The sequence below is a fragment of the Trifolium pratense genome, linkage group LG3 (assembly GCF_020283565.1).
Source record: "Trifolium pratense cultivar HEN17-A07 linkage group LG3, ARS_RC_1.1, whole genome shotgun sequence".
NCBI classification, from domain to species: Eukaryota; Viridiplantae; Streptophyta; class Magnoliopsida; order Fabales; family Fabaceae; genus Trifolium; species Trifolium pratense.
The window spans coordinates 31,323,533-31,347,235 of record NC_060061.1 but is presented as its reverse complement, the minus strand read 5'-3'; the positions used below and the strand labels follow the sequence as shown (position 1 = coordinate 31,347,235).

Sequence of the window (23,703 nt, the reverse complement as noted above, 5' to 3'; positions counted from 1 at the left end):
AATCGATTTATCTTTCCATAGAATCAAACCCCACTAAATTTGGAGTTACAAAAAGAGATTAATTACCGTTTTAGTGAAGGTATTTCCCCAAAATTCTGCACAAAATCTGCTTTCGAGTCACAACTTCAAAGTTTCGCACACAACTCAATTTGGATCAATAATTCAGCAAACGGATACCAAAATGACCAGAATCTTGTTAGCTTTCCACAGAATCAAACCCCACTAAATTTGGAGTTACAAAGAGAGATTAATTACCGTTTTGTCCAATTACTAATTTTGCAGAAATCTACTTATGACCTTCAAATTCAACATCGTCTACCAAACACATTGTAACTCCAAATTTGACGAAATTTAAATTTAAATAAGGTTAATTTCCTTAGCTTTCCGGACATGTAAATACTATTGAAAAATGAGCTACAGTGTGAGAGACATGACAAAAATACAAGTAGTAGTTCGATACAATAATTGATTTGTACAGACCTTCACTAAAATGATAATTAATCTCTCTCTGTAACTCTAAATTTTGTGGAGTTTGATTCTGTGGAAAACTAACTCGATTGCAGTCATTACGGTACCAGTTTGGTGAATTATGGATTCAAATGGAATTCTGTGCGAAGTTTTGAAGTTGTGACTCGAAAGCAGATTTTGTGCAGAATTTTGGGGGACATACCTTCACTAAAACGGTAATTAATCTCTCTTTGTAACTTCAAATTTAGTGAGGTTTGATCCTCTGAAAAGATAACTCGATTACGATCCTTTTGGTATACGTTTGGTGAATTATTGATCAAAATTGAGTTGTGTACAAAGCTTTGAAGTTGTGACTCGAAAGCAGAATTTTAGGGGGGGCAAAATCCAAAAAATTATAAAATAGGGGGGGTAATAGTCCGCATTTTAAAACAGAGGGGGTAAAATTCCGATTTAATCAAAACAGGGGTGTAAAACTGCATTTAAGCCTAATTTTTATTTTCGAGTTACCAACGTCATTATTCTTATTTATCAATTATTTAACTATCCTCCACAAAATAATTAAAATAAATATCGTCAATCAACACCACAACAAGTCAATCAACACCACAACAATTAAATAATTAAATAAAACAAATTCTAATTTTTGAGGCGTGACAGAATAGCCTTGTTGCCACGTTCCACTAGGATTCAACCCTTGTCGCTACATTTCTCCAGGTTCCAAATATCCATATTAAAGTGAATACGCTTCATCTTAAGTACTACAGAAAAGGGATACTATAGCACTTTTTTGGGCTTTAATAGCACTTTAAAGTGCTATAGAAGCTGGTGCTATTAAAAGTCTGTGCCTATTATAGCACTTTTAAAAGTGCTATTGTATGTCCGATCTTTAATAGCGCTTATACACTAAAGCGCTATAGTATGTCTGTTTATTTTTTCTATATATTTTAATAGCACTTTATAAAAAAAGCGCTATTGTAGATCTTTTTTTAAGAAAAAAATATATACAACATGAAGCCTCTTTTTTTTCTATACGTAACCTGGAGCTTAAATTGAAATTTAAAAAATAGTTTCATTAAAAACTAACATGAATAATATACAATACAATTGTATATACATGTAGATATTCAATACATAAGTCTCACCCACCAAAACTAACTTATGTCTACTACAAAGGTGCAATACCTCCTCAACCATAATCACTCACCTATCCCTACACTTAATGTTCCTATGCAGAACAAGAATTTATGCGGCAAACAATTAATAATCAACTTGTACGCCTTAGGATTGCACGCAACAAACAATTAATAATCCACTTGAACGCCTTAGGATTGCTCGCAAGCCAGCACCATTCTCATATTATACCAAGAAGTCCCTAAATGGTTTCGATGGTTGACGAGGCTAATTGCTTGGCACCTTCAATCGCTCAGGTTGTTTGTTGTGCAGCATCTGCCACTGTCTAAAATCAAATATTACATCTGGATCAGGTTGATAAACTAACTTAATTCTTCAAACATCAAGCAAATTATCTAAATGGTGAAAATAACTCCCAGAAAATCCATCACCAACGTATAGATTAGGGAAGTTGAAGACAGTTAATTTAGATACGATAAATAAACAAAACTGTTACCTCATCATCACGTTGAACACCACCATGTTCCTATAATTAAGATTATCATTGGATTTGTTCTGCATATGTATCTTGCCACTCATTCCACTCATGGTTCTCCTAAAAATGTTTGAATAAATGAAGTTTTAGTATATAAAGAGTATTCATCCAAACATAATTTCCAGATGTAAGTTCAGCCTCATTGTTTAAGGCACAAGATAACTACTCAACTGATGGAATAAGAGAACAAGGAAGTCTAGAGAAAAGTTCAAAATACTCATAATGCTTTAGAAGAAAAGACTTTGCTCAGATGCTATTGAAGTAAAATAAAAAAAAAGCCTAAACACCTATGATGCTATTTTTATGTAAAGGATTATTAAAAAGTAAACTAAATGCATCAACGACAAGCAAAACAAATGAACTATTACACAAGACTATTATAAGAGACACCAACTTCTGTGATGAGTTTTTTAAGCAATTTTGTCAAGGATTCAATTCAAGGCATATGTTGTACTACAAATCTTACTGATATTTAATATCAATATACCAGTTGGCAAAGTTTCATAAATTACTTGGTACTTGCTATGTAAACCATAAACCCTGTTCCATGAATGTATAGAAAACTAACCTGAACAGAGTTAAGCCAAATTCAAAGTTAAGCCATCAAAATCACTTTTATCTCTTTCAAAAAGGAACCCTAACATGAACAAAGTAATATTCAGCCATCAATTAACACAATAAAACAAAGCCTAAATCAAGTTTCTATCCATTTTCATCACAATTTTCAGCATAAAATCAATCTCAATAAACACTGACACACAATCATATATCAGCAACAAAAAGAAAAATCATAAATCATCAACTAATCAATTAATACCTTTAGGTGAAAAAAGCTCGAAAGCACATTTGATTAATTGCAATTGAAGTTTGTTGTGTGGATTTGCAACTATATTCAAAATTTCAACATCATAAAAAGCTAATCAGAGATCGAAGAAATTACAGAGAGCGAATTGGAGATAGAGAGCAATTGAGTGACGAAGAGATACATTGAACCTAGAGACGGTAATAGGTGGAGATCGATCGGAGACAAAGAGACGAAGTTAAACAGAAAACAGAAAACTCCTTCTAGCCTTCAATCCTTCAATTTTTGGATTCAATTTGGGATTTAGGGTTTAACAAGTTTTGGGAAATGATGGAGAGAAGAAGGTTTTAGGGTTCAATTGATGAGTTAATGATGGAGAGTGAGGAACGATGGAGAGTGATGATTGAGAGTTTCATGAAGAACGATGGATATGGAGATTGGAGAGTGAGGAAGAGTGAAACGGCGGACCGATAAAAAGTGGAATGAAACCTTATGAAATTTTCAGCGAAATATTTTAGTGTTTTTTTTCTTTTCCGGAAAGACCTATAATAGTGTTTCATGAAAAGTGCTATCAAAGGGACATATATTTTATAGCGCTCGCAAGGAAAGCGCTATTAAAGGCCCCGCTTAAAATTTATTTCCACTATATTATAGCACTTCCGACAAAAAGTGCTATTATAAGCATCAGATTGAGATTTTTAATAGCACTTCAGAAAAAGTGCTATTAAATTAGTGCTATTGTAGGTCAAAATTGTAGCAGTGTTTTAAGTTGGTAGAGACTAAAACTATATGTGCAAGAAATTTTTTATTGACTAAAAATATAAAAAGAATTAAGTTTAATCGCATATTTGGTCCATTATACGTTTATTTTAAGTTTCAACTTGATCCCTTACGTTTAAAAAGTTTTAAGTTGGTTCCTTACGTTACTGATTTCAACATAAGTTCGTCCTTTTCGTTAAATTTTGAGTTAATTTCGTCTAAAACTTTCATGTTACACATTCCTAAGTTGTCCACGTATGCAAATCTATTAGCCATGTTTATTAGACTATTATTGTATTTGATAATCATTGACTAATCAAATACAATAATAGTCTAATAATGTTGACCATTTAAATTGAAATTTGACAAGGACTAACTTGAAACTTTTTAAACATAAGGGATCAAATTGCAACTAAAATAAACTTAAGGGATTAAATATGCAATTAACCTAAAAATCAAGTAAGGACTAAATATAGAAAGTCCCCATTTTATAGGGATAAAAAACATATTTAATTCTAAAAAGTATGGTTGTTAAAATCGCTTTTTAACTCATAAAATTGTCCGATTCAACGTTTTTAGGAATTAAAAATTCGTTAAATCGGTTATAAACTCGTTTTATGATAAACAGGAGAAAAAAAATCTACATCGAGTTAACTTGGTCAAACTTACCGGAATCGTTGTTAATTTCTCCTACATTAGATAACTGATCATTGTTGATCAATTTCAAAAATCCTTTAATGAAAGGTAAAGACTAACTTATCATGTATTTAGTTGTCTTTAGTTTTTCTTTTTTACGGTAATCTAGTTGTTTTTAGTTATTCATTTTAAGGCATGTTATTCCACTTGGTATTCATTTTGGCATTGAATTTGACACAATTTAAATAAATAAAAAACACTACGGAACTTACATTCTAAATTCAACTTTTTAAAGCATTTTTGTTCAACAACTCAAGCTTTCTATACATAACTTAGGTTCGAAAGATACATTTCAAAATTACATAATTTCAAATTATAAATTCTGAATTCTTTCTTAAGGCATTTTGGTCAGAACAGAGAGCTTGAGAAGATTTCAAATGGCCCAAAATTTCTGATTAACTATGAAAATTGACTGACCCCACAACTGAAACATCATGTTGAAAGTGGGGCTTTATCAGCGGTGGCGGAGCCAGGATTTTATTTTTGGATGGGCCGCTAAAAATTAGAACATATAAATTAAATAAGAAAATTATATATATATATATATATATATATATATATATATATATATATATAACAATTTAAGTTTGCTCCGTTAAAAAAAAGTTTGTCATTCAAAAATTAAAGTGTGTACCTTAAGATAATATTAACGTGTACAAGTGACTCAAAAGAATTAATAATTAAGTTTGAATGAATACTTTCATAAAATTGATCAACAAAAAATTATATTTTTTGTTATATTACATATATAATAAAAGAAAAATGATATAATAAAAATAAATAATATTAATCAAAAGAGAATAATTATTTTTTATTGATAAAAATTGTGTTCACACAAAAAGTTAACGAGAAAGATAATATATATATATATATATATATATATATATATATATATATATATATATATATATATATATGAAAAGCTAATTTTACAAAAATAATATGATTAATTTAGTGGCTTGCTTTAATTTCATCTTGATTTGTGTGGTTTTTTACACAATAAAATTGATTTTTTAAAGAAAAAACAGAAAAAAAAAAAAAAAAAAACATCAAAAGAAATAAATTAAAAAAAAAACACAGTAGCAAGGACTCGAACTCAAGCCAATTTACTACACAAATACCACTTAACCACCCGGCCAACTTAACTTGTCTGCAATTTTAACACGTCCAACATATATGTAGCATATACTTATAATTTTATATATGTATAAGGATATTCAGGTAATTTCCAATTTTTTGGGGTGGGCCATGACCCTGCCTAACCACCCCTGGCTCCGCTACTGTTTATCAGGTCGAACTCAAAGCCAAACAAATTTTCAGAATATGTTAAAAAAATTATTTTGAGAAATAAACTATTAAAAAAAATTATTACTGCAGAAGGCGAAGCATCACAATAACTATTTCTCCTTCTATACCAATACAGCTCCCTTCATTTTTTTATCACCATGTCTCTAAAAAATTGTAAAAGAATTTTTTATGCATTCACAACAATTTTGATAACCATTTCTCTGCTCATCCTTAGTCTTTATTTTATCATCAAATCTAAACCCAGATCATTCCATCCAACAAAGCCCGATTTCTCTCTTGAACACATTGACATCCGTACATTCAATCTCTCAAGAAAATCATTTACCTCCTATATGAAAATTCTCCTTATCTCTCACAATCCAAACATGGCAATTGGCATTAAATATGATACATTTCATATTTATGCAGTTTATAAGAACAAAAAAATAACCAATGATTCAATTTTCCCACCATTTGACCAAGAAAGATTAGAGACAAAGATAATGTGATCTACTTTATATGGAAATGGTTTGGTAGTTGCACCATCCATTAGTTTTGAGTTGAGTGGAATATTCAATCTGACTCTTCAAGCTAATGGAAAGCTTAGATGGGAAAATGGTGATTGGAAGTCAGACCCATACCCGATCCTCGTTAATTGTTTCTGTGTTGTTTATTCTAAGGGAAATTCCCCTCAATTCGCTCAATTTCAGGAATGTAAAGTTTCTATGTGATTGTTTTACTGTTTTCCTCTGTGCCGCCATTGTCTTATTGAATATGTAATTCCGCCATTGTATTGTCTAGTTTTCCAAATTATGTAGCAGGTAGTTCTACTTCAATATGTAATTCTAATAGCTGTGTTCCAGCTCTTATTTAATGGAAGTTGTTTGAATTTCAAATAATATGATTTGTTTTAGCCAGAATTACATATTTTGTGGGGCAATTTGGCTAAAACAAATCAGTTTATTTGAAATTCAAACAACTTCCATTAAATAAGAGCTGGAACACAGCTATTAGAATTACATATTGAAGTAGAACTACCTGCTGCATAATTTGGAATACTAGACAATACAATGGCGGAATTACATATTCAATAAGACAATGGCGGCACAGAGGAAAACAGTAAAACAATCACATAGAAACTCTGCATTCCTGAAATTGAGCGAATTGAGGGGAATTTCCCTTAGAATAAACAAGACAGAAACAATTAACGAGGATCGGGTATGAGTCTGACTTCCAATCACCATTTTCCCATCTAAGCTTTCCATTAGCTTGAAGAGTCCGATTGAATATTCCACTCAACTCAAAACTAATGGATGGTGCAACTACCAAACCATTTCCATATAAAGTAGATCACATTATCTGTGTCTCTAATCTTCCTTGGTCAAATGGTGGGAAAATTGAATCATTGGTTATTTTTTTGTTCTTATAAACTGCATAAATATGAAATGTATCATATTTAATGCCAATTGTCATGTTTGGATTGTGAGAGATAAGGAGAATTTTCATATAGGAGGTAAAGGATTTTCTTGAGAGATTGAATGTACGGATGTCAATGTGTTCAAGAGAGAATTCCGGCTTTGTTGGATGGAATGATCTGGGTTTAGATTTGATGATAAAATAAAGACTAAGGATGAGCAGAGAAATGGTTATCAAAATTGTTGTGAATGCATAAAAAATTCTTTTACAATTTTTTAGAGACATGGTGATAAAAAAATGAAGGGAGAGGAGAGAGATGTTATGTATTGGTATAGAAGGAGAAATATCTATTGTGATGCTTCGCCTTCTTATAGAAGGAGAAATAGCTATGAGATTACCTAACAAGGTGAGGTGAGTGAGAGAGAGAGGAAGTGGCTATAAAATTTTAGTTGGGTGAGGAAAGTGAATTCCACTAATTTTAATTGTTTATCTGTTTTTAGAACAATTGAAACAGACATGGATGCATGGTCAGGGACGACGGACTGAAGGGGGGGCAAGCAGGGGCTTCAACCCCCCCCCCCCCTCCCACATGCATATAGTTGCTAATGACACCTCTTAAATAAATTATTGTTATTTTATTTAATAATTTTGAGTTAAATATATTTTTAGTCTTTATAAAATTATGAGTTTTTAAGTTTTGTCCTTCAAAAAATTTACTTTTAGTCCATATTTGTATTTTATAGGAACTATTTTGAGGACTAAAAGTATCAATTTTTTGTAAGAATATTTCAAAATGGAGACTATTCTTACCAAACTGCAATATTTTAAAGGATATTTTAAGTTAAAATTTAATAGGACTAAACATAAAAACTCGTTATTTTATAAGGATAAAAAATATATTTAACTCTATTATTTATTGTTAAAAAAATTCGCCCCCCCGTGTGATTGATTTCTAGATCCGTCCCTGTGCATGGTGGTTTCCCATACATACATCTACTTTTTCCTATTTTGAACCCCCAAACTTTCTCACTTTTTGCTTATTTCTTTTCACTTAGACCAAACCAAAACAAATTTAAATATTATTCGGATAACATAAACTCAAAAGGTCAAAAGTTTTTATTTTAAAAAAAGTTCAAAAGTAATTTGGGTGGTTAGATAAGTTCAAGTTGAAAAAATTGTAAATTCAAGAACAAATTATTTGATTTAATTCACATGCTTTTTTTTTTTTTAGTTTAGACAATCTCTAAATATCTCCCATCTCCTTAATATATTTTTGTCCTCCCATTGTTCTATGTTGTTTTGTCAGTACCTCCTGCATACTATGATTACTACTATTAACCTTGCTACATTGTTTCAATTGATATGATGTCATGTCTCACATATAGACTAATTCAGTAATTCTAATATGGACTTGCCTTACAAATGGTCGATGATGGACAATGAATATCAAGCTTTAGATTAACCTTTGATCCATCATTATGCCATGAGCCTTCCACACATGATTTTTCTTTCAATCACTCAATTCTCTCGTGTCAATCACTCATCCCTCTCCTGACTACTTTTTCTCTCTCTCTTTTTATTTTTATTTTTTTTATTACCAACATTTTTCTCTCTTACTTTCAAAAAATTAAATAAATAAATTTCTCTCTTATAATATTTATAGCAAAATAAGTGCCTCATGCACCAATTAAGAAATCAGATATAGTACTTATGAGCTTAGTTCAATTGGTAAATAACGTTATATTTTTTTTTTTATAAATTAAATGTATTTTCTGCGTGTAACTGTAAAGATTAATTCACTTGAGGTGATTGCAATTCATTTAAGGGGTTGATCTCTCCAAACAAATACTTATCTACATGCTTCCGTCGGGATCAAACTCAGGACCAAATGATTAAGTGACTCAAGTATCTACCACTTATGTCACACTATGTTGGCAAGGACATTACATTTTATATGTAAGAATCGGAGTTCGAACCCTAGACACCCCTATGAATTTGTGTAGTCACCCTCAAAAAATGTAAACAGTGTTATTTTCTATACAAAAATTTTATATTATAGTTTTTTTAATTAATGCTCCAATAGCACTGGTTAGCATTACTCGTATTTATGAAATAAAATATTTACATTTTTAATTATTTTTCTATGATTGAAAATAATATATTTTTGTTGATTTTTTTTTGTAACAACTATGAATAATTTAGGTAACAATCAAATGTGTATACTCTGATCATTCAAAGTTTAGTTGTGTACGTATATTCTATAGATAACATAGTTTTATATATTATCCCTGTGAGTATAGCTCAGTTGATTGGGACATTGTATGTAGAATGCTGAGACCGGGGTTCGAACCCCCTGGTACTATTTGATTAAAAAGTGAAATTCTAGCCACTAGATTATTTGACAAAAAAAAAAGTTTTATGTTAATTCATTTTAAAATAAATTTAAATAAATTTTTCCTATTGGATAATATATACCACTACTCAACCAAACTCTAAAGTACCTAAAGATTTACCTACTTAATCAAATTACTCCCTTCGTCTCACAATAAATGACACATTTACGACAAACATTTATCTAAAAAAATTGACATTTTAAGTTTCTAATACAACATTAATTGCTTCTTTTTTCTTCAAATTTTAAATTTATTCTCAATTTATTATTCTCTAATTTACACATTTATGACAATTGAAATACATCAATAATTTCTCGCAATATATTTTTTTCATTTATCATTTTTTATTAAAGAGTATATAATGTGAGAAGGATAGAGTAATAATTTAAAATAAGGAATACGGAAAAAATAAATAAAACTTAAATATCATCGACTCCAACAAACCAAATATGTCCACCTCCTCGGACGGCTGTTTAATCCGATTCCAACACACACTATACATACTTTTTTTACATGGTTTATCTTTTTACTCATATATTAACATAAGATATAGATTTTTAACTATATATAAATACAAAGTTTTTTTTTTTTTTGTAATTTATGCATGTCTATATTTATTTTATTCGAAGGAGTATATGTTATATCTATCCATGCATGTCCATGAGATTAATTTAACTTTTTTTCTAGTTTGTTTTTTTTCTTTAATAAATTTATACAGTAGCATATAGTTTTACTTGTGAATTAACACGGGGAAATGACAATACTCGATTTTTTCATTATACCATTAAAGGTCGCCGTCGCCGAAATCAGATTGTCAAACTTAAGAAAGAATCAAACTGGTTAGAAGGAGTTGAAGCTATAAAACAGGAAACGAAAGAGCATTTCTTTCAACATCTTTCGGAGAAGTGGACTTCTAGACCTTTTTTGCAAGGTATTAATTGTAAGTCTTTAACGGTAGAAGATAATGCTGTCCTTATAGCTCCTTTCGATGAATCTGAAGTTAGAGATACTATTTGGAGTTGTGATGGCAATAAGAGTCCGGGACCGGACGGTTTCAATTTAAATTTTTTCAAAGCTTGTTGGCCGATTGTGAAAGATGACGTGATGAATTTTTTAGGAGAATTTCATGCGAATGGTAGGCTTCCAAAGGCTGTAACTGCTTCTTTTCTGACTCTTATTCCCAAAAAAGATCATCCTCAGGATCTCTTTGACTACCGACCTATTTGCTTAATTGGGAGCTTGTACAAAATCTTGTCAAAAATTTTGGCAAATAGGTTAAAAAGAGTTTTAGGGAAGTTGATATCTACTTGTCAATCAGCTTTTCTCCCGCAACGGCAGATTTTCGATGGAGTTGTTGTGCTTAATGAAATCATCGATTTAGCTAATAGAAGAAAGGATAATTGCATGTTATTCAAAGTTGATTTTGAACGTGCTTATGACACTGTCAGTTGGGGCTTTTTGGATCACATGATGATCAAAATGGGTTTCTCTACAGCTTGGATGACATGGATGAGGGCTTGCATCTTCGAGAGCTCCATGTCTATTTTGGTTAACGGTAGCCCAACGGAGGATTTTAAAGTCGGTCGAGGCTTGAGACAAGGGGATCCTCTCTCCCCTTTTTTATTTTTAATTGTGGCTGAAGGGTTATCCGGTATGATGAACAAAGCAGCAGCTATTGGTAAGTTTAAAGGTTTCAAAGTTAATGCGAACCTTGACTTTCATTTGCTTCAGTTTGCGGATGACACCATTATTATGGGAGAAGGCTGTTGGGAAAACTTATCGACCATCAAATCTTTACTTCGGGGCTTCGAATTGGTTTTCGGTCTTAAGATCAATTTTGTGAAGAGCAAATTATATGGTGTAAATGTTGATAATAGACTCCTTGAAGCAGGGGCTGTGTTTTTGTCTTGTAATACGGCTGCCATTCCTTTTAAGTTTCTGGGGTTGCCAGTAGGAGCTAATCCACGGAGAAAGGAAACATGGAAACCAGTGATAGATGCCATGACTAAACGACTTAATTCTTGGAATAGTCGACATCTTTCTTTTGGTGGCCGCTTATCTCTCATTAATTCTATTTTGGCAAGTATCCCCCTTTATTTTTTCTCTTTCTACAAGGCTCCACGCTGCGTTTTAAAATCTTTAGAACGTATTCAGCGGAATTTTTTTTGGGGAGGTGGTATGGAGGAGAAAAAAGTGTGCTGGATTAAATGGGAACAGGTTTGTTTACCTAAGGAGAAAGGAGGATTAGGGGTTAAGAACCTTGAACTTTTTAATTTGGCATTGTTGAGTAAATGGAAGTGGAGGTTATTGAATCATAGTGATGCGATTTGGGTTGAACTGCTTCGATTTCGATATGGGAGGTTATCATCTTTTGTGTTGTTTCCTCAAGTTCTGGAGGGCCGTATTCCATCATCCCTTTGGTGGAGAGACATCATAAACAGGGGACGTGATTCAAGCGACTGCTGGTTTTCGTCCAATATTAGTTGCCGTGTTGGTAATGGTAATAATATTGAGTTCTGGAATTTTAAATGGTTCGGATCACAATCCTTCAGTTCTCTATTTTCTGATTTGTATGTTAAGGAGGTCAACAAATATGCCTTGGTTAGTGAGCGAATGGAAAGGGTTGGTGCAGGTTCAGTTTTTCGAGGGAGATGGAAAGGGCCACTAAATGATGTAGAACAGCAGCAGGTACTAGCTTTAAACGGGTTACTTGCTGGTTTTTTATGTTCAGAATCTGAACCAGACCATTGGAGGTGGATACCGGATGCTAACGGCAGGTTTTCTGTTAAGTCCTGTTATTCCTTTTTACTATCATTAAAACAGGTTTTGACGTTGGAAACCAAAGCGGCTGAAGCGTTTTCGAGGCTTTGGAAATCTGATGTGCCATCTAAAATTATTGTCTTTGGTTGGAGGCTCTTGCTTAATAGATTGCCTACAAGAATGGCGCTACTTCGTAGGAGTTTTATCTAATCCGTTTGAGCTATCATGTGTGTTGTGCTTGCGGCATAGAGAGGATGAAGCTCACCTTTTCTTTTCCTGCTACTTCAGCAAAGTGGTGTGGTGCAAAGTGCTTCAATGGTTAGGATTATCGACAACGTTGGATGCTGAAGGTATTGATCATTTTTTGTTATTTGGCGAACTATGAGTTCGTCACTTGGTATGATTGGCAACTACTTGGAACTTATGGAAGTTGCGTAACAAGGTCATTTTTAAGGGCGAAATTCCTGACATTTCGGCGCTATTGGATTCTATTAAACTTTTCTCATGGATGTGGTTTAATAATAGATTTGGTCGTAATGCTTGTTGTCCTTTTTCTAGTTGGTGTTTGGATCCAATATCTTGTATTCAAATTACCTAATCTTTGTTGTAAGGGTTTGAGTACCCCTTGTACTCCCTTATAATAAATTTTGCTTATCAAAAAAAAAAAAAAAAAAACACGGGGAAATTTTTTTTTAATTTATACTGCAGTTACATTTATACACATATATTAATAATCGGGATTATTTTATTTTGCAATTTTTACAGGATCTGTTTTTTATAATTATATGTGACTTATAGTTTGACTTATATATTAATATGATGCCTATATTTTTATTAATATGTTAATACAAGGTCTTTTTTTTTAAAATAATTTATATCGGACTGGTTAGAGTAATTGTGACTTAAAAAAAATCAGTAATAAAATAACCGCGAAGTCTCACTTGATTCTATTGAATATGATTAAGGAAGTCTAATTTTATCAGTCCGACTCATCGCGAACTCTTGCTTATAATTTTTGTAATAATTTATAATTATTAATGACAAATATTTATCTAGTTTCTTTTAGGTACCAATGATAAATATTTTGTCATGTATAGGACTAAAAACTTATTTAATCCCATTTTATATGCAATTTTTTTTTAGTTTATTTAATTAGTGTTCTAGGAGCACTGGTTAGCATGACTCGTATTTATAAACTAAAATATTTATATTTATAACTATTTTTGTTTGAATAAAAAAATATTATATTTTGTTAATTTTTTTTTTTAAAACAACTGTGAATAATAACTTAAGTAAATGTATTTAAACTTTAATCAAATGCGAACGCTCTGATGATTTGAAATTTAGTTAAGTACTTTAATCAAATGTGTGTTGGGTATATATACCTCGCTGTATCTTGTTTATTCTCCAACTAATCAGGTGCCGGTTTGTACTGTGAGTCGGTGACATGCTAACATTTCTCACTCCTATAATTTTCTATTGCGACGCCTCAGATTATTTGGTTGAGAACTTAAAGCTCATTTTGTCAAGAAAGATGAATCAATCTTTCAGCTGTAGCCCAACCAAATGTTTTGAACATGTAATACCTTTATTACCAATTGCTTTCAAATATTTAATTTCACCAAATATGGATAAAAATGTTCCAAATCGTAAACTGATATACTTCAAATCATTAATCTAAGCTTCTAAATATGGTCTAGCATTATCAAAAGTTACGCACATGCAGTACAGTGACATCAATCAATTTACAATACAAACTATGAATTCTTCAAATAAGCTATTTTGACATCAGTAAAATTACTTACAGTTTTCTCATATCGATCTCTCTCAGCAGCAGTACAAACATCAGAGGTACACATCAACCTATGCTCAGCCTTCCAGTATATATCTGCCAACATACAACATAGAAAGCTTAAGTGTGGTATATGTAAGATCAGCATAATGTAATTTGGTTTTTTTATTATTCATCTCAGTCGTCATAAAAAGCTAGGTTAAAAAAAATGGCTGTTACATTTAGCGTTGAAATTTGAAAACAGCAATGATATTAGGAACTTCAAATTTCTAAAGAAAAAGAAATTGTAGTATGGATCGAGAGTATATGTATTACAGAAGTAAACCCCCTGTAAACTCAGAGCAAAAACTCATCAGACAAGAGAAATATCTCTCTCTGTCCAAACCATATGGTTTCTATCTAAAAAGATAATGAATGCCTCTTATCTCGCTATCTCTTTTTATGTTAATTTTTTTTGGTTATCATGTTATACGTATGAAATTTCCACCGCCATTTAGCAGTGACTAATCTACGTCGAGGAACCTATGGGGAACACAAGGTGGGTTCTCCCCTCCGAATGAAATCCCCCCATACGCAAGGGTCAGGGTAGGACCATTTCATTGTTGGTATTATCTCATTATCTCTATCACTAATATAACTCCCCTTTCCTACTAATAGATTGGCCACATAAGCAATTTCAACTAAACCCTATTCAACCCATTTGTTGGGCTAGGTCCCAAACCCGGTAACTAACAGACAATGGGAAACAAGTAAAGTTGGGTAGAGAGGAAGAATGAGAATCACATTGCGGGAATGTTCGTATTCAATGAATGATTAATGAGTTGTCACACCTAGTTATATTTATCATCTATCCAATGACGTAATTATGTTTAATGATGTTTAAATCACACTTAATTGTACTCAGTAAAAGGTTAATGAGTCGTGATATCTAGTCTTATTTAATAACTATCCAATGAACGTAAGTAACCAGATAAAAAGAACTACATTAACCATTTATTTTGATGTTGGAATTCGATGTTTCAAAATAACACAAAAACTCTAACAAAAAACCTAAAATTACAGTTCAGAAATCCAAATTCAGGATCACCACTAGTAGATCCCACAAAAGTACCCTATCATATATCGATCTTCTCATATAGTGAACTCCTACCACCCAATCAACAACAATAAAACCCATCTAAGCCCTATTCAACAACTGAATCCAGCCACCAACAAAACCCATCACAAATTTCAAAAAAGATTCAAACTTTTCACTACCAGCCAACCACATACCCAGATGCTTAATCATCACTAAACCCCTACGATTTCATAAATTGAAACAATTTTCAGCACAACCACCAACCCAAAAGTAAATCTAGTGACCAACACGTTCCATCCAAAATTTCAAAAAGATTCAAACAAAATTTCCACTACCAACCACATACCCGGATAATTAATCAACCCTAAACCCCCAAAAGTAAAAAAATTGAAACAATTTAAACAACACCCACCAACCAAAACATGAAAAAGAAACGATTTTTACACATACCCAGCAATTTTCAGATGAAAAAAAAGAGACCCATAACATAAAAAACAGAAAAAATTACCAAGGAGCTGAAACCCAGCAAAGGGAACAATGAAAAGCGCAGGTTGAAGAATGAGTGAAATAAGAGAAGTCAAACGGTTCCTTATGAGCTTTGGTAATGGAAGAGTTAGAAGAATTGCTACAGCAGCTTCAATAGCCACCACATAGGTGAGTATCATCCACTGCAACGCCATTTCTCAGGCAAAATCGTTGGTTTCTTTGTGATTATCGTTTGTTCGGTGTCCTCTGTTTGTTCTTAATGATTGAACCGTCAGTCAATTAAACATAATTTTGTTTTTGGTTTTCTTTCTTTGTAATGTTTTTCTGGATACTTTTCTTATGGGCTAAGGTAAGTATTTGGCATACTAACAAGGGAATTACTAAACACACCTTGTCATTTATTTGTACGCCCTCAATATTTTTTTTAGGGTTAAATAAGTTTTTCATACTTAAAATTATTTCAAATTTTGCTTTTAGTCTCTATAAAATTTTTTAGCAAATTTCAGTTTTCCAAGTATATTTGTCACAAATTTTTTGTTCAGTTTTAAAGTCAATGTGTATCATTTGAATTTTTAAGTTTTCTACTTCTCATATAATAAATTGATTACAACCAAATTTACTAATTTGTCCTTGATAATTTAAATAATATTTCAAATTTTGTATCTTTCATTGTAATTTCATTCAAAAAAATCATAGAAAAAATAAGATAAATACAATAAAAAAAATATATATGAATCTATGCATAAAAATAGGAACAAAATATAACAATAAAAAAAATTAGATAGTTTATTTATTCAATAAAAAATAAAATTATAAAAATAATAAGATGAATACGCATAAAATAAAAATAGAAACATCGAAATCTACTAACTGGAGTATATAAAAGTAATTATTGCAAGTTACTTACTTTGTCCTCATCAATTTTTTACATAATTTTTTATTTAATAATATACACGGGACAACAGCTTTAATAAAACAAATTTATTTTAAAAAAATAGGTTTAAATGCAGTTTTGGTCATCCCTATTTTACAAAATACGCAATTTTGTTTTCTTTATTTTGTTTTGCGCAATCTTGATCCCCTATTTTGAAAAATGAGTAATTTTGGTTCCTTATTTTCTAATCGTAAGCATGTATATGTGTTATGTCAATGTCATTTAAAGAATATGTTAAATCAGAAGGGGACCAAATATCCTAATTTTACAAAATAGGAGGACCACAATTGTGAACTTTATAAAATAGGAGACTAAGGTACCGTTTGGCCTAGCTTTTTTTTCCTCTTCTTTTGAGCTTATGCAATATAAATTAGGTTTTATGTTATTTTATAAGTTCATACTAGTCAAAATTGTATTTTTATAAGCTATTTTATCATAAACTACCTTGAAAAACTTATAGTAATACATAAATATTGCATAAGCTGTCTGCATAAGCTCAAAAGAAGAGGAAAAAAAGTTAGGTCAAACGGTATCTAAAATTGCGTAAAATAAAATAAAGGACCAAAATTGCTCATTTTATAAAATAGGAGGACCAAAATTGCATTTAAGCCATTTTTTTTAATAAGTTTTACTAGAAAGATCCATCTCAAATATTTCACTATTTTTTTAACAATATTTTATAACAAATTTTAAAATATCGAATAAAAATCAACTAGCCGTTGCACAGGTCTCTATACTAAGTATATTAAGAGCATCCACAATAGAGCTCTCCATGTTTGAGTATTTAATTGGACCACACGTATACACATCACTCATTTATAATTTTTTAATAATAATACATAATAAGTACTCAATCTCTCCAAATCAGCACCTCTTAAAAAGTTCAAAATTGGTCTCACTAATAACTCTATATCTCATCAATAATTCTACATCTTTATAAATAGGTCCCACAAAAATATATTATAAGGAGGAGAGAGAGGGTACCTATTTGAGAAGCAGTACCTATTAGGTACTCAATGAGTATTGCTCCAATGGTAGTACTTAATAAGTACCTATATAAGTACATTTAATAGGTACCTAATAAAGGGACCAAAATTGCACATTTTATAAAATAGGAGGAACAAAATAGCATTTAAGCCATTTTTTTAATAAGTTTTACTAGAAAGATCACAAAAATTTCACTTATGTTTTAACAATATTTTATAACAAATTTTAAAATATCGAATAAAAATCAACGACCCGTGCGACGGGTCTCTATACTAAGTATATTAATAAATAGGAAAAAAGATGGGGGAATAAGCCAGACCCATAAAGAAATGAAACTTCAAAATATTAGCTGACATCTATTTCTTTCTCCATAAGTTAATAGTTTTTCTCAAACTAAATATGATGACATAAGATTCCAACTAATTCTCATATGATTTGGCATTGTTGCTACAAAGCGAAGAATATCAGGCTGCAGGCTAAGTGAAGGGTGAAGTTCATTTGAACTATTTTCTAAAACATGAAGAAACTTAGCAATGTTGGGTAGTGCAAGTTCTCTGCAGTGGAGATGTAATAGAGGGACCTTCGATAAAACACTTCCCTTCTGAACATCTAGGCCTACTGGTCTTCGCAACTTGTATGGTTTTCCGGTTGTTGGCTCGATATCAACTCGCGCCATTTGTTTCCATCGGCTGTGCACAAACCAGCCATACTTATAGTCACCCACTATCGGTGTCCCAAGTGCCTCAGCGCAATGGACACGCAACTGGTAAAAAGAGAGCAGAAATCGGATTAAGAAACAAGTTAATTTAACTTAGCAAAATCACTATATTTTACAGCAGGGAATGATAATTAAGAAAACCATGTTATTCCAAACTTTATTTAAACTAGCGCATGTTTGGAATCACACTAAGTTTGATAAAATCACGGCCATCACAAACTCACCGCCAATCCTAACAATAGGCTGCCTAGAATAGCCAGGGCTTTGTTGTTAAAAAAAGATTCGCTCCTTGAACCACCCCTTTTAGTAGTGATTCCACTACATATTCTAATGATATTCTAAGATAAGGGATATGAAAATCATGTCTGATTCTTTATTTTACCCGCACAGTTCAGTTGAATAGACAATTTAAAGCATCATTGAAGATACCTGATGCTTCCGGTAAGTTAGTGGACGCAGCTCAACCCACGAGCATCCGTTTATCTTTGGACCAAGCACCCGATACTCAGTTACAGCCTCTTGGTGAGGTTCTATACTTGAATGGTGAGCTAGTGTTACCCTCTCAGTCTTCCCATCGTCCATAAGCACCTGACATAAGATCACATGCATAAACACAATCAATTAACACTCTGGAAGATAGCAACATTAAGCATGTTACAAATTATCATTGGTGAAGTAAACACAAAAAACAGAGAGAAACAATGCAAACCTTAGAAAGAGGAGCATGAATTATGCCCTCCTTCTCCTTGGGAGTTCCTATGACCAATGCCCAATATCTTTGATATGCAGTTTCACATGCATCATTCCAAGCCTAAAATAGGCCATTTGAGATTTAAAGTTCCAATGGAAATATCAAATTGTTGTTGACAGTGTTATAAAAGATTGGGTGGTGCATTCACAAGCTAGATGATGTGTTTGAAAACAGCAGTTAAATACTTCGTGTGGAAAAGGCACCTTGCAAGAAGATTTTGCATTGTTTATGTTACTGAATAACCATTGAAGGTGAGATACACTATCTTTTGTTCTCCCCAATAAAAGGATACCACTGCTCTCTCTGTCAAGACGGTGGACCTGAAAAAACCAACATAAGAATTAATTTGACAGAACCCAAACTGATAAAATGACTAAGAAGTTTTTTTATCTGATATTGAAGGACTAAGATGGCCAAGGTTGGAGTTAAGCTCCATAAAAGATGAACAAAGAATAAACATGAAAGCAGAAATTTCCCCTCCAAGTTTGTTCACCCTCTAATTCCCGAATCATTTCCCCTACTCCCATTATGCCACATATCCATTCTGTTATTTGCACTCCTTTTCCCCAACTCCAAATCCTATTGTGCCCTCTTCCTCAATTAATTCATCTCCTACTACAGACCCATTTAATGGCCCTATCATGTGTAGTCTTGTATTTTCGATAACCAGTAAGCACCAACCAGTTTATAGCAGTCTTAGAGTCCAAAATACGATGGAGAATTAGAGTGAAAAAAGGAAACAAAATGAAAATAATTGTCATATATCTGTATTAAAACAGCGATATCTCAAACAAGGTGCATGCCATGCCCGAGCTCACAAACAATACGACTATATCTGTATTACTCTTTAGATATGTTGATTATATAAATTTCAAGAATATTTGTCTCAAGAATAATTTATGCATAAGGGCAACAAAAGTCTTTTCCTAGTAAGTAGGGTAACCTACATTGATCCAATGGTACCATTATGTTGGGCTACTTTGATCCTGACAATTACTCTTTTCCAAAGTTTAATAGTATGACTCATGAGCCAAAGGATATAAGCTCCATAGTTCTCAAGCTTCTTTGAGATCCATGTTATATCTTTTCTCTCCTAGACATTCCAAAAACTCAATAGAAGTATTACCTCCAACTCCTTAACCCTTAGCTCAACTAGCTTAACCAGTTGAGCTACCCATCCCACCTCAATGACATAGCCTAACTGCATTATCATTCTTCATCCTTTTCGTCAAATCTTACAATATGCAAGGCGATAATGCAACTAAAAGCAAATAATAAAACTAAATGATTGCTCAAATTTTAGGAAAGGTAAACCATCCAACTTCGTATCAAATAAATGGTTGAGTGATACACAAATGAAGCCAATGAGAGACCAAAGCAAGGAGCTATAAAAGGGACCGGAGATTTAATATTTTATCCTTTAGTTAAAATGGAAGTGTCAGCATAGTTATATGAATAGATATTTTGTTGCATGATTTACTGGTAAATGCAAACCAAATTGTTTTGTATTCATAGCAATGCCAATTAAGTATAAAAGAGTAGTTTACCAGTTTGGGACCCTCCTCATAATCATAGGACAGTGCTGCAGCTGCCAATGCATCCAAGCTATTATGAACTGGAAGATTCCCCTAACAAGATCATCAGCAAGAAATCAAAATCCCAGAACAAACTCCAACTTGGTGAATTTCTATAAATGTGAAAAAGTCGTTCAAACCTTAACTGGCAATTTTGGAGGCTTATTTAACATAATTATCGCGGAGTCCTGAAAGAAAGACATTTGAATCAATAATCAATGAATACAATATATTGAAATGTGGTGTTAGATGAACAGCATATACCTTGTAAATCACAAGCCTCTGCAGATACTTAATTTCATCAGCATTTGGATATAGTGTTCCACTTGGTATAGCATCATATCTTTTTGAAATCCTGGTTTCAGCAATTGATACTGGGACATGAACCCTATCCCCAGGCTTAATCACTTCATTGGGTCTAATCTGTAGTTAAGCTGCATAGTTGTAGTATTATTAAACCTAAAACAAATCGTAAGCAATCGAAATATATTTGTTGTTAAACAACACAGATACGCGCCCACACAAAAACAAAGGGAAAATTATTCAAAGCAAAGTTTGTAAGCAATTGAAATATATTTGTCGTTAAACAACACACATACGCGCGCACATACAAACAAAGGGAAAATTATCCATTTGTGACGGAAAATGTAAAACTAAAAGGATTGATGTAAACATGAAATACCTTTCGCATAGGTTTCATTAGCTCTTTCATCTGAGTGAACGAGTCATCAGTAATTAGGTCCTCCATTTGCACCTAGAATAGGAAATCATCAACAGAGTATGTAAGTATATTTTCAGTTACTTTGCAAAAGGAACAAAAAAATGCAAATACTAAAAAACAGTAGATACTTACAAGACCCTCCCTGAAATGGGACTCAATGACAGAACCCGACGCACCCTTAAAGTAATACTTAATCCAGTTGACAGCAGTAACACGATCGCTCTGTCCATGTGCATTGATTGTATTCTTGCCAGGCAAAGGATGACAAGGAAAAGGAGGCAATGATAGTAATTGTCTGGGTTTTGGAACTTCTTTGGGCACATCCAAGCGAGCAATGTTGTTAGAAACTCTGATTACTTTATCAACAGAAACGGACCTTGGGGGCCGAATTCTAGAGTAGTGCCTCTGCCTTACTACATATGTCAGCCATGAGAAGCCATTGTTATTGTTCATCCGTTTCAACATTTGTCCCCACCTAACACAGAAAAATATAGCAAAAACAAATGGGATTTTATTATATTTCTTGAATTCAAGATAGAAAATTTCAAAAATAATAATCATAGTTGGAATCAGAAATGGAGAAAAAGTTCTTGAATCAAAATGGTTTGAGAAAAAGAAACAATTCACCCTCTTGTCCGTGACAGTTGAATCTTTTAAATAGTACTTTTGTATCACAATAAACTGAAATTCAGTAAAAACCAAACAAAAGGCATGATAAACATATGACAAACAACAGTATCAAAATTCAGTATAGTTTCCACATTTCTAGTACAAACTTCTCTCCATTCTAACAACAGTAAAAAACGAAAAATTCGGTATTGAAATTAATACATAGCAGCAAGGAACCTTTCCAATTGCACTGCATAGAACAAAATACTACTATTTATATTTGGAAAGCACTTAACTTATCATGAATCCAATGAAATATTTAGTCACAACATGAGGACCTATTTGATAGTTCCAAAACAGTAGTAGTTCATTACTGATTCATGGTGATACTCTATCCTGTGTAAAAATCTAGCCTAAGTGTTGGGCCATGAGGGGGAGTCTCACTGGGTTGGATCAACGCATTGGGTTAAGAACAATCATACAAATGACTTTGATACCACACTTTCACCCAAAACCTTAAGGCATTAGGTTTATGGGTCCTCTCACTTATATGTTGCTCAACATCAACTCTTCCAACAAATGTGGGATACAATTTAATGAGTTGGCACTAGGGGCTCAATTTAATGAATAAAGTTTCTTCACACACTACCTACAATTGTACTATCATACAGTTTTCAGCAGCAAAGCTAAATATAACAAATAAAATAATTTTCCAATCTCTTTTCAAAAAAAGTAAAATAAATTTTTCCATCTCAAAAATTAACTAAGCATTAAGTGTCCATATATTTTGTAATTAAAATCTTAAAAGACAGACCTTATATGGGACTTTTCTATCTTTTTCTTACGACTCTCCAATTATAATTCAAAATTTAAATCTTAAAGGACACACAATGGTCATGTATCCTATATAAAATCTTGAAAAGGTCATCTTCTATCAATAAAAATTGAGAAGATTGGACATAGTTTTTAATTTTTGAAATTTGAATTGTTGAAAAAACTTTGATCAAACAAAAGACTAAAATTGGTCACTAATTGGCACTAAAATTTGAATAGTTCTAATTACCAAAGGCACTAAAATTTGAATCATACAGTTCCTGCACAATGCAACATTTATTTCAAGTCAATACAGTTCAACTTCAACTTTGAACCCTAATTTCTTAATTAACCCTCACTAGTAGTACCAAATAACAGATTTTTTTACTAATATCATAAACCACATTTGCAAAAATCACTAAATGAAACACAACAATGACCTAACTTCATGATTTTCAAAGCAGAAAAATCTTAGAAACGAAAATCACCAACATGCTATTAGACAACAGAACAAAAATGAAAATGAAAATCGCACATCGAACTTCATTATTTTCAACTTAGAAAAATATCAGCAACAATGTAAGCTCAAAGAAGAACAAAATGGGGAGAGAGAGAGAGAGAGAGAGAGAGAGAGAGAGAGAGAATTTCACTTACAGACTTACAAGTGATGAAATCTTCAAAGAAGAAGCAAAAGTTGTGATTTGGCGTGATTTAGCTCAAGTGTAGGGATGGTGAGACCCACCCGAACCCGAACCCAAACCCAAGTCAACGGGCGAAACCCGAATTGACTGGGTTTGGGTTTGGGTGACACCCGATAATATGCGTGTGGGTTTGGTATTACTCAAACTCACACCCGAAACCCATACACCCACCCGAAACATGTTAAAATTACCTAAATACTCCCATATATATATATATATATATATATATATATATATATATATATATATATATATATATATATATATATATATATATATATATATATATATA

At 32.2% G+C, this 23,703-nt stretch overlaps 2 protein-coding genes across 6 annotated transcripts; both read right to left on the bottom strand.

Annotated features, from left to right (window-relative positions):
• Nucleotides 1–1,517: 1,517 nt before the first annotated feature.
• Nucleotides 1,518–15,912, bottom strand: LOC123916939. Of its 3 annotated transcripts, none has more exons than XR_006812330.1 (5): nt 15,626–15,912; nt 14,053–14,135; nt 2,703–2,771; nt 2,096–2,194; nt 1,518–1,924 (listed from the first exon to the last, which is right to left on the bottom strand). XR_006812330.1 is itself a non-coding variant. In XM_045968529.1 (4 exons), the coding sequence occupies exons 1-3, from the start codon at nt 15,795–15,797 to the stop codon at nt 2,730–2,732; spliced, it is 297 nt and encodes a 98-aa protein (XP_045824485.1). In that variant the 5' UTR covers nt 15,798–15,912; the 3' UTR covers nt 1,518–1,924; nt 2,703–2,729. The 3 variants fall into 3 exon arrangements, 1 of the variants encoding a protein (XP_045824485.1); XR_006812331.1 differs by having other exon boundaries at nt 1,518–1,920; XM_045968529.1 differs by lacking the exon at nt 2,096–2,194.
• A 1,934-nt stretch (nt 15,913–17,846) lies between these two features.
• Nucleotides 17,847–23,494, bottom strand: LOC123916608 (RNA pseudouridine synthase 3, mitochondrial-like). Of its 3 annotated transcripts, none has more exons than XM_045968113.1 (10): nt 23,373–23,494; nt 21,421–21,763; nt 21,250–21,321; nt 20,832–20,990; nt 20,708–20,755; nt 20,541–20,621; nt 19,197–19,313; nt 18,952–19,053; nt 18,672–18,830; nt 17,847–18,287 (listed from the first exon to the last, which is right to left on the bottom strand). In XM_045968113.1, the coding sequence occupies exons 2-10, from the start codon at nt 21,751–21,753 to the stop codon at nt 17,913–17,915; spliced, it is 1,446 nt and encodes a 481-aa protein (XP_045824069.1). In that variant the 5' UTR covers nt 21,754–21,763; nt 23,373–23,494; the 3' UTR covers nt 17,847–17,912. The 3 variants fall into 3 exon arrangements, with proteins under 3 accessions (XP_045824069.1, XP_045824068.1, XP_045824067.1); XM_045968112.1 differs by having other exon boundaries at nt 23,365–23,493; XM_045968111.1 differs by lacking the exon at nt 23,373–23,494 and having other exon boundaries at nt 21,421–23,318.
• Nucleotides 23,495–23,703: the final 209 nt, after the last annotated feature.

What these genes read in the sequence shown, in the direction of transcription:
- LOC123916608 (XM_045968111.1), bottom strand. Translation starts at nt 21,849, where the DNA reads ATGATTATTATTTTTGAAATTTTCTATCTTGAATTCAAGAAATATAAT. An exon ending in CCCATTTCAGGGAGGGTCTT is followed by an intron (nt 21,322 to 21,420) that starts GTAAGTATCTAC and finishes TTCCTATTCTAG; the next exon opens with GTGCAAATGGAGGACCTAAT. An exon ending in ATGCAAAATCTTCTTGCAAG is followed by an intron (nt 19,054 to 19,196) that starts GTGCCTTTTCCA and finishes GGCCTATTTTAG; the next exon opens with GCTTGGAATGATGCATGTGA.
- LOC123916939 (XM_045968529.1), bottom strand. Translation starts at nt 15,797, where the DNA reads ATGGCGTTGCAGTGGATGATACTCACCTATGTGGTGGCTATTGAAGCT. An exon ending in TGCTGGGTTTCAGCTCCTTG is followed by an intron (nt 14,136 to 15,625) that starts GTAATTTTTTCT and finishes GTATGTTGGCAG; the next exon opens with ATATATACTGGAAGGCTGAG. An exon ending in GAGATCGATATGAGAAAACT is followed by an intron (nt 2,772 to 14,052) that starts GTAAGTAATTTT and finishes TGTTCATGTTAG; the next exon opens with GGTTCCTTTTTGAAAGAGAT.